At 38.4% G+C, this 11128-nt stretch overlaps 1 protein-coding gene across 1 annotated transcript in view; it reads right to left on the bottom strand.

The window, feature by feature from the left end:
• Nucleotides 1-5350: 5350 nt before the first annotated feature.
• Nucleotides 5351-11128, bottom strand: part of LOC104624690 (serine/threonine-protein kinase 3-like) — a gene marked incomplete at its 3' end in the record, with an annotated part of 9153 nt that continues 3375 nt past the window's right edge. Inside the window, exons 2-4 of the mRNA XM_010292124.1 lie at nucleotides 9965-10045; nucleotides 9378-9506; nucleotides 5351-5465 (exon numbers count right to left, since the gene is read on the bottom strand). Coding sequence (XP_010290426.1) covers nucleotides 5351-5465; nucleotides 9378-9506; nucleotides 9965-10045 — 325 coding nt within the window. The remainder of the gene's footprint in view (nucleotides 5466-9377; nucleotides 9507-9964; nucleotides 10046-11128) is intronic.

Genomic DNA, 11128 nt, shown 5'->3' with positions numbered 1-11128 from the left:
CCTGCCTTTCATGAACCCATGCTCGCTGGGCAAGCAGTTTCCAAGCAGTTCGATACAGTTTTACTGCAAGGTTGCAAGAACAGTCTATCATTTTGAGATTCGGACCCCATAACCCATTTTTAAAAGGAACCTACAATGCTACTTTAAAGAACTAAGGAAAAATACTTCCTCAAAATTGAGATAATGCCACCCAGAGTTTATTTAAGTCAATCATTCAGAGCCCTAATAAGGATTTTTATTAAACAAGCATTGAATAATCTCTGTGTTGCATTGCAGAAGCGAGTATAGAGTACCTCGCTTTGTAAGGCTAGACACAGAATAAGGCAGCCAGGACGTTTGGGACCAACCCTTTCTTCTTCTACGCAGCCAGACTGAGGAAGAGAAGTACTTGAAGAGTCTTGGCCTAAAGATCCGTCTCTAAACAATAATACAGCTGAGTAGCCCATTGATTCAGTTCACCTCCCGGAAGGCTTACTGACAGAACATGGTTAGCAGTATATTCAGGATGGACTTGTCCATTGCCATCACTTCTGGCCACTGAGATGAGTTAAACAAGTTAACCAGCACAGAAGGAATTTCAGTCTGTGTGTATGGACTGGCTGGCTACCAATTAATCTATGTGGGCTAAACTGAGGAAGTTATACTGTGATAGCTGCTACTTAAAACAGAAAATCTAAGCGTTATTAGGCCTTAGATGACCAATTTACAACCGCAATTCGCATGTACTTCAGTGCAGCAGAGGCCTACAAATGAAAACTATTTCAACTGTGAAATTACTGAAAACATGACTGCTTAAAATTGCAAAATAACATTCTTATAAGCAAAGTGCCTTTAGCCCAGAGAAGGTAACAAAGGTCTTCCCTGGCCCCCATGGTAACATACAGAGCAAGCAAAACCAGAAGGACATTCAAACACAGTATCTAGAAATTCAGATACACTATTCATTTCAATTACCGGACCTTACACACATGAAAAATGTAATTAGCTAAGAAAACATGGTAGAAGATAATCAATCAGAAGACATGAAGCAGTGTATATGCAACTGATAAATAAATTGGTATGTAAAGAAAGTTACAGTTTCGATACAAGATGCAGAAACTCTGGACCCAACGGCACGCCACCTGTACAGTAGTACATTGCCACATTTGTCACTTACAATACTGTCCCAAATAAGAAGGTTTTGTCTCATAAACTACGTCTCATACCACTCAAACTTTGTCTCATACCACTACGTGGTACGCTACAGCCAACTAAATTTGGTCCCCAAAAGAGACAAGATTACAATGACTCAGTTAATCATGATCAGTGGATGAGCAAGCACACCCTAAATTATCAGTAGAGAGGCAGGGCTGCTGGTGTGTCAATACTCCCTGATATGTTAATAGCATCCAGAAGGACTTAATTACAATATGAAGCAATACTTTATCTCATTCTATTACAAGCTGCCACTGAAAATGTCAGTCTCATTCCTTCTTTTCCTTCCCTTTCCTCACTGCTCATTCCTGATGTCTCTCTTGCATCAGATCAAGCCACTGTGCTGCCACATTAAGTCCTGACTTAGCTCACGAAGGCTGGGGAGGATAGACTAGAGTGGAAAAAGTACCTGCATCAGATCATCAAGCTTAGCCAAGATCACCCTGCAGCCACACAATCAGTGTATTTGAGGCATAGAAAAGGCAGGAACACATCAGCCAGGTTGAAGGATAACAGCAGAACTGCCTTTTCTGGCAGCAACCCACAGTTTGACATGAGATACATGTACCTCCCAAATCAGTCTCTGAGAAAAGCAGACAAAACTAGATTTACAGCTTTGTTGCCTTGGACTGAGGAACACCACACCTCAGATGAGCTAATATCATAAGCTTGCTCTAGGATTGATGATCTGCCTGCCATGCTAAAAGACTCCGGGAGAGAATTCCAGGGGTCAATTTAACTTCGAAGTAGTGGCTTTGGGCCTCTTGGACAATAACCTGCTCCTGTCAAGCAGAAAACCTCTCTATACGAACAGGCTCCCAACAGTCACTAGATATTTTCATAACTTTGAATTCTGCTTCCCTCATTTTTGGACCATTAGAGCAAAGCCCAGTGTTGTTCATTTTCTAGACAAACAAAAAAAACTTTTGAAGAAGTAGGGGAAACACAGATACAGAAAAAGAAGATCAGTAAATTCTTACTTTTAGAACTAAGCAACAAGGGCAAACGAGTAGTAATGTTTTCTCCCCAAATATGAGAAGACATCCACCTTTTCCTATGACTTATCAAAGTAAGATCATAGAATCATTTAGGTTGGAAAAGACCTTTAAGATCATCGAGTCCAAACAATAATTCTAATGACCATTGCATTAAAGTAAGAACTCTTACTGCAGCTCTCTTCCTCAGTTTCCTTTCCCTACATATGGAAAAGCGGGAAATAAATTTTTCTTTGGCCCAGCCACAGTCTTCATTTGACAGCTTAGGAAAATTACAGAACACATAACCCTGTGTGTCTGGGCCTATTTAATAAACGTTCTGACAAAATAAGAATCAATTCCCTCATCACTTCTAAATGAAAACATTTCTTTTTTTCTTGTGAAAAGTACAGTGAAACCACTCCTTGTTTCCATTTAAAAAAAAATAAAATTAAGGTCACCAACAGAATGCTGAAGTACTTTAAGGAGCCTCATACCAGTAACAGCGTCACAAGCTTTCCATCACACAGTAGTGTGGGTGATCAGTTCACTGTTCCACAAAGAGCAAGAGAATTCAAACAAGTCCAAAGCCTCTGCCTGAATCATCCAAAACTTGCAAGATGTATGAACAGCAAGTGAAAAATGAAAGATTTGTGTATAACAAAAAAAGCAAAGCAAACAGAACACCCCCTATCCTAAACCAGAATAAAAAAGTTCCATCTAGCCTGGTAGCCTGTCTGAATGTAAGCACGTCAACTAAACAGTGATAGTTGTCTGCTTCACCTTCCAAAAGATCTGAAGCACATGGATTTCCTGCTCCAGCCATTAAATATTTGCATTCAGCCACAGTCATTTTTCCCTTGTCTTATTCAATTGCCTTTTGAAAACAAACTCTTAGCATCTATAAGATCTTCTATAACTATACAGTGTACCTCATCATCATGTGCAGAGAAAAAAATTTTGGCTTTGGATCTACTAAGAAAAGCAATCTCTTATTTTGTAATAAACAGTAAGATGTAGCCATATCTTACTCCCTTTTTTTGTAAACTATGAGTAGCACAAAGCTTTCCACCATGCCTCTCCCTCCACGTACCTCTTCTCAACACAGAGTATCCTAATCTATTTAGTATCTCCTTCTACAGAAGTATTCTTTACTTCTGATCATCCTTGTCACCTTTCTCTAACTTCCACAATTCTGTTATGTCCTTGATACTATTGTAATTTTTGCCAACCACTTTACTTGTTCAATTATTTCTTAACTTGTAGCTGAAGTGCTCATGAACCTATATATAAAGACTTTGCCTCCCCCACCAAGCCAAACGTATCTCTTCACATTTACTTATGCTTATTTTCTCAGTCAGACACTCAGTACCACAAAGCCTTTCAAGTCTTTCCCTGTTTTTACTGCTAGGAATATAACCCCTCTCCATTAGTATTCTACCCTCTTTCCCAAAGAGGACAGCATAGACCCACGTAGTATTCCGAAAATGCCCATTTAATCACACCCTCTTTTTTTTATATTTAATGCAACTACCCATCTACAATAGAATCCCTCATTTACTCCACTACAGGTGTGTTTCTTGAAGAACCTCCAGTGTGGAAGTCTGTTCATAAACCTTTCAGTATGAAGCACATCCAGACCAACTTTACACCAAGCAGCACTATTTGTGTGCCCAACAACTCCTTTATAGAGCTCTACTAACCATACACTGCATGACTTGCCTTTGCAAATTACCTTATTTTTGCCTTACTCTCATTACATGTATCTATGTATTTATTGATTATTCTACTACTTAGAAAAGAATTTATGCTATTTAATCATATCAACTTCAACCGCAAGCAGCAGTAGAAGTGTTAGTTTGTCTGATCATAGGTATGCATTTGCTCTGAGACTCAGGTCTTCCCCTCAAATCTCTAATATCTCTACTACATCAATGTCCTAAAATAAATAAGAGAAACCAGATTGCCTGACTTACTAAATATAAATACACACACCTTTTTTTTTTTTTTAATAAAAATTTCTAGCATTTTCTATCAATGCACACACAAGTTTCCTCCTTATTTTTCTAAATCCCGCTTTAAACAGGACTTTTTTTTTTTTTTTAATTCTGGACTAGCTTGCACCATTTCTTATTAGAGCTACTGACCCTTGGATAATATACAACTGTAAGGACACCAGTTTTAAAGGTTGCAGAAACTCTAGCAATCTCCCGTTGTTTTTGGCTTTTCCCCAGTCATCAGTTCAACATTAGAGCAGCCCTGATGCAAGCCACCTTTTCCAAAGGTGTTCCCTCTAGTCTGGACATCACCCCCACTTCCAAATAAATCTAATTCCATTTTCCATTACATCTTATTTTCTAAGCCTAAACGTTGTTTTTCCTCCTCCTCCTCCCCTCTCTACCCCCAGGTATGGTGCAAGGAACATTTCAGGGCACATTAACAAAACGTGAAAAGCTAGCAAGTGGTGGGTCATCTCACAGTGCTTGCTGTTAAATGAATACCTTATGTTCCAGCCCACTACTGAAGACAATGGACTCAAAGGAACTAAAGATTATTTGACACCTACAACAAAACATTTTTTTCAGAGAAGCTGTTTCTTAAGTAGAACTAACAAAGCCTGCTTCCTACAGGCTTGCATCTTCCTCTACATTACTGCTGTTATAAGCCCATTAGGACTCTTCCATACAACCCTCGTTTTGGTTCCATCTCACATTCCTTAATTGACATCCCTTCCTCTTCTCATGCCTTGAGTAATGCCAATTACTTCTCATGCTCTCTAATTACGGAGTGGGAACAAGACAATTCTATGCCTGTTTCCAAACCATGCATGTCCTAAGTGGCCTGCTGTCAGACTGTGAGGTAGAAGGGGTAGGGGGAAGAAGCTGCACACAGTTTTGCCTTGTACAAAACAGTAATTTTGAAGAAACTTACAGAATCTCCATATTTCAAAATACACATTTGCTTCTGTTGATTATCACTCCACAGAGGAATGGACAAACAGATAGTCAGAAGAAGTGCATAAGCTTGTTTCCTGAGGAACCAAGGCACAGATATGCTCCCTGGCATCAGCAAAGATCTTGTCTCTTAACTCTTTTATTCTGGCTTTTAGTCTTAATTCACAGTTCAATTTTAATGATGTTATACATTTTTTGGGAAAAAAAAAAAGCCCCCAAAAAACTCACCGTTTTATTTCGAAGTCTAATTATGTCCGAAACAGAGCCAGCTCCACAATATTCCATAACAATCCATAGATCTGTGTTCTTAAAATAGCTGCCATAGTACTTGACAACATAGGGACTAGATGAGGAAAAACAGTAAGATAAATAGGTGAATTCTTAGTAAGAAAAAAAAAATCATCACAAGTGTTAAAAATTACAGTTTTACACACACTAACATAGCTAAAGAGCAAGTGTAATAAAATACATTTTTAAATTGTAATTATCTTAACCAATGCCTTGTTAGAATAAAGTCTGACTGCTTAATAAAATCATAAAGGCACTACTATACATATATGTATGTATCACAAGCGTTCAGTGATCTTCAAATACAGACATATTTGACTAGACCAAACACTAGTCATCTGATATAAAGCTTTGTTTTTCCCTCCTCTAAGACCTCTCTTAATTTTTAATTCTTCTCACAAAGTTATTGCATGTTTCCCTTCTTAAAAAGATTACCTTCTTGTCTTCTCTCCAGAGCAAAAAAAAAGTGGAAACTCACCCATATTTTCCTGGCTTTGCAAGCATGCACTTATTTCAAGTACAGATCTAGGCTTCCATATTAAACAGAATCTAGCACTGGTTTGAATAAGACTTCTAGATTTGCACACACATTTTCATATTGAAGTGTCTCATGTGAAGAGATACTACTGTCATAAATGAAACACAGTGTTTTGTTACTAATCAGTTCATCACTTGACATAACGCTTCCTCAGAGTCACTTGCAAAACAAAGGCAGAAACAGATGTGGTAAACATAACAAGTATCATCCTTCAGAAAAGTCATTAGATGGTGTATTTATGGAAAAAAAAGCTTGGAGGGGTTTTTTTGCGGGAACTTAAGCAAAGGAGGTTACAGTTAGATTGCCATCCATCTACCACAAAGTCAGGAAGTAAGATACTGAGCTCTGACCAGAAGCCACTGTCCGAGAACACCTGCATTATGGGGTGGAATCAAACACTATTTTGTTTTGGCGCAAGGAACTGTGTTTTTCAGCAGCAACATTTTTTTTTTTTTTTAGAAAACTGATGTAAGAAAAAGACAGGACCTATGGTTGCCTCCTGCAACATGGTGCTAATCTTTATAGAAGATAGATCAAAACTATTGGCAAACTACTTAATTAAAGACCAACTGTTAGTACTATAGGGACTTGCCTTTACAGAAGGCAAGGTGGGTCAATTCCCTCCTAACAAGTCAAAATGTCTACTGTATACAAGTATGACATACTGACCTTGCCTCTTATGAATTCCTGAAGAGAGGAAGGTTACTATTACTTCTGAAAAAAACCCACCGATTTCCATGTCCATCTCTTGCCAGATTTACACTATGCTAGTATTCCAAGCAAAACTTGTTTATTATTACAAATCAGGACAAGATGATCTTTTCAAAACATCAAGCACTGTGCAATCTCCAAACACTGTTCCCATTTGCTTAAAGCCTTGTCCCAGTTAGCTACATAAGCCAGCCTTTTCTTTATCAACTGCTTGTCTTAGAATCTACATTTTTTCCCATTAGAAGAGCTTCAGCATATACAGTGGAGCTAGTTCTAGAAACAGGCATGAAAAAGAAAGAGTAAAGTGTTAAGATTTAATCATCTTTTATTTGAGATACTGCAATAGCTCAGAGCGTTTCTGTAATATCTGTGGAATCATCACATGTGAAAATAAAGTGCTAAAAAGTGCATCATCCCTCCCATCAGTACTGCACAAGACTGTATTTGCACGAAGGCATGACACATATACAAGCACATGGTGCAGAGCTGCAGCCCAACCCTTCTCTTCAACCAGAGAATGGCTGTATCTTGTCCAGTGAAGAAAGACTTTGTGTTTTAAAATTCTGAACTCTTACTCTTAAAAAAAAAAGTTATACAATAGTACATGTCCTGTAGATACTAAATGCAACGTGTTGTTAAGAAAAGCAGGAAACAAAGAACAAGGACAGAGAAAAGGGAGCAGGGCAGGGGACACAGGAATAAGATGGTAAGTAGGACAAGAATGAAAATGTCACAAAAAGCATAATACAGAAAGAAAGGTGAAAAATTGAGAAGATTCTCATGTATCACCACCTCTTTTCTCTGTCAGTATATTTTACAGACATTCGTTTCAAATATCTATTTCAGTCCTGTCCTAGTACTAACAGACATACACACACTACAACCTACATCACTGCTTCTAGTCAGCTCACATGGCTCAAGCCCGTGCAGTGACTATGGGCTACTTCCTATCATTGACCCCACAGAAGAACTCTGAGAATTCATAAGGTACTATTTTCCAATGTATTCAATGTCTTCCTTTACATAAGGGGAAAGAAATGAAGCAGGGGAGATAAAAAGAATTAAGAGCACAGCAACGAGAAGAATCAAAGTGAACATATTTTAACTCCTCTTCCAGTGCACAGGAAGAGCTGAGGACCTACTCTGGGGATCAAATCTAGTTCCACAATTAAGGCGGCAAACAAGATTGCTGCTTCCTTTTTAACAGGTACCTGTTACAAAACTCCAATTGCCCAGACAGGCAAAAATAATCCTTTTCATCCCTGTGAGACTAAGAGGAGACCCAAAAAAACCTCAAGGGTCCCAAATTCTTTTAGTACCATCTGAAATAACCTTATCACACATCTGTGGGGAATGTGGGAAAACACGTAAATCCTTCCTTTCTCTTGCATTCCCTGCCTACATATTTAATAAGCTTCTAGCATTCAGGGCAGTCAATGCCAGAAGGGAATGGATTACAAGGTCCAGTGTGTTCATAGGTCACAAATACTCAGATCAGGGCTTGCAGGTTCTAAATTCTAAAGAATTTTGAAGAACTGTTGCATTCTCATGTGCTAGATACAATGTAACTTTGAGGTGTCTATACCTATATTTAAGGATAAGTATTTGAACCTTCCTCCACCTTCACAACCCCATAGACAAGATGCTGCGGAGCAGTACAATCAAGCTCCATGTAACACCTGAGCAAAACATTCAGCAACAAATCTCAATTAATTTAGACTGCATTAAAAGGATTATCTTTAAATCTGGAATGAGTACTGCTAATTGCCAAACAAGAGCAAGTTTTTCATTTAAAGACAGAACTTCAGCACTGACCCACCACAGAAGCACAAACACAATTGAGAAATAACAGACCACTTGCTACAATACAATTCATCAAGTTAATGACTAAAGCAATCAGTATTTTAAAAAAAGTTTTGTCTAACTAGAGTGCAAAGCTTTCCTCTTTGCACTTTGAGTCACAAACAATGGACTCTTGTACAACTGATCAGACATGAAAAGACACACCCTAGCAAATCTGACTTTGAAGTTATAGCGAAAACCTTAAAAGATCATCCCCAAAAAAATATACAAATAAAAAATTTATAACTCCATAGAAAAGAGGAAATGCTAAGTAATTTCTGCATCCTTGCAGACACTTGATGTTAAGGCTTCCTTCCACTCCCGATTGCTACATTACTAGCAATCACAAGATACATCGTTCATGAACAAGTGTAAGGTTAACAGTCCTTCTTCAGGACTATTAGAAGATTGTTCACTTTTTAAAAGGTATGTTCCTGCACAAAAAAGGCAACCGATAGAATACTGTTTTGGAAGTTAACTACTAGCCATTCATCTTGTGCTGGAAACATCTTTATCGATCACCTGAAACAGGTAACTCTGAATTCACAAAGCCTAAGACATTTTTACAGGAAATATTAACCTTCGGGCTTGCCAGTGCAAGTAAAGTGAAGCAAGCATACAGAATTCTAAGCAGGGGCAAAGTACTTACTCTGCCAACAGTTTCTGTTATGTCCACTATTTGTACTTCCTTCAATCCAAGCTAAGGATAGGAGGAGGTCTGCAAAGTGATTCCTTTAAGTAAATTGTCCAACACAGATTGATTTAATTTTCCATGTAAAAAAAAAAGTTGCAGCTGCATGTATTTCAGCTATATCCACAAGTACAAACACATTTTCACATAGACTTTTAGAAAGGGAGCAGAACTGTCATACCTACCTGTCACATTGTTGCATTATAGAGATTTCTTTAATTATTTCTTGAAGATCTGACTCCACGGGGACCTGTTTAATTGCTACAACTTGTCCAGACTCTTTGTGTATTGCTTTAAACACACTACCATAAGACCTAAAAATACAAGAAAGGGATTTTTTTTTTTTTAAACAAGATAAAAGTTTCTGCATAAGAGAAATGAGGAGCAGTTTAAAAGTCACAGAAGCCATATGTTCATGTAGAAGTTTGAGGGGTTTTTCAGGCTGCAAAAAATTTAGTTCTGTCCAGACTTCAGGAAAGACACGCCTCTGAAGAATCAATCTTTGTCAAGTTAGATACTGGAGTATCTAACTCCAGTACAGGCCCAAGCACATTTGCTGCCTTAATAAACAAGGGACATCAAAAAAGCATAAATATATTTGAGGAAGCATGGAAGTCTACTAATGTGTGCATTTGCTTTATTATTAAAACTTGTCTAGAGAAGCATTCCTTAGGACATTTACAGTCACTCTCTCTGTAACTTAATATTCCAAACACATGCTTTATGTACTGTCTCCCTCTGATCCCATCCCCTCATAAATTGCTGCACTTACCCTTCACCAAGTTTCTCCAGAACATCAAAGACTTCTTCAGGCTGCTTAGTTAAACTATCTTCACTTAGCTTTTTCAGTTTGCTGAAAGAAAGACAAAAGTTGTTTGTTTGTTGCGGGGGGCGGGGGGGGGGGAAGAAACAGAACTCAAGCAAATTTTCATACAAGTGGACAGAAAAACAAAGATCATAAAGAAAAACATATTCCAATGAAAAGGGACTGTCTAATAAAAGTACAGTGATAAAATATTACTCAACCATCATAATATGGAGAAAGTTATGACAATTTTTGTCATTATCACCTTCCCGCTAATGTTTGCTCAATCCAAAGCAGCATGGGAGCAATTCACTGTGCAAACTGCTTTACAGAAACAGCCAAAGAATACAGTAGAGCTCACCTTTTGTCAAAAAACAGCCAGCATGCAAACACATGCTCATTACTGCGTAGAATATACCACGTTGTTACCTAAGAAAGTATAAACCAATCTTTCACCCACATGAAGTATCCACTTTCTAAACTACGTCACTCAGAAGCCAGTGAATTACATCCAAAAAAAAAAGCAGAACCCAGAGTCAAGATGACTCTGGGAGCCTATGGTAGCACTTCACCTTCACAGGAGCTAGCAGAACACTGACCTCCTCAGAGTTGTTGGGAAAGTCCTTCTTGCATCTTTGTGAATGTACATAGGGACAGGTGCAACAAAATCTCTAATTACACAGCACCACCATATTTCGTCCTCTGGTTCTCTCTCACACAGTCTCAAATCACTCACTATCACCCTACAATTTCTCCCAGCACCTTCAACCCACTCTTACAACTATCCTTTGTCCTTTACCAGCAGTTCTAGCCTTTCCCCAGACTCCAGCATTCCCATTTATCTAGCCCCCCAGACTCCCAGCAGATCTCAGAACACAACTTGGCTGCAAGCTTGCAATGGAGCTGACAGTGAACATAGCACAGGAAAATATCACCACACACACATTGTACTGAGGTCAGGCAGCTGCAACATGTAAATCCTTCACCCTAGAAGTTATAGGGAATTTTGCTGCAAGATTGAAATAACAAGTTAACTCCACATGATAGCCAAGGGTACTATTAAAGTAGAAGATGAGCTGAACAATAGCTGGTGCTGTAGTGTTAGATAGACAATGTATTCCATATGCAGGA

The sequence above is a fragment of the Phaethon lepturus genome, unplaced genomic scaffold (genome assembly GCF_000687285.1).
Source record: "Phaethon lepturus isolate BGI_N335 unplaced genomic scaffold, ASM68728v1 scaffold5028, whole genome shotgun sequence".
NCBI classification, from domain to species: domain Eukaryota; kingdom Metazoa; phylum Chordata; class Aves; order Phaethontiformes; family Phaethontidae; genus Phaethon; species Phaethon lepturus.
The sequence above is the reverse complement of the archived record's forward strand: the minus strand, read 5'-3'. Positions and strand labels throughout refer to the sequence as shown.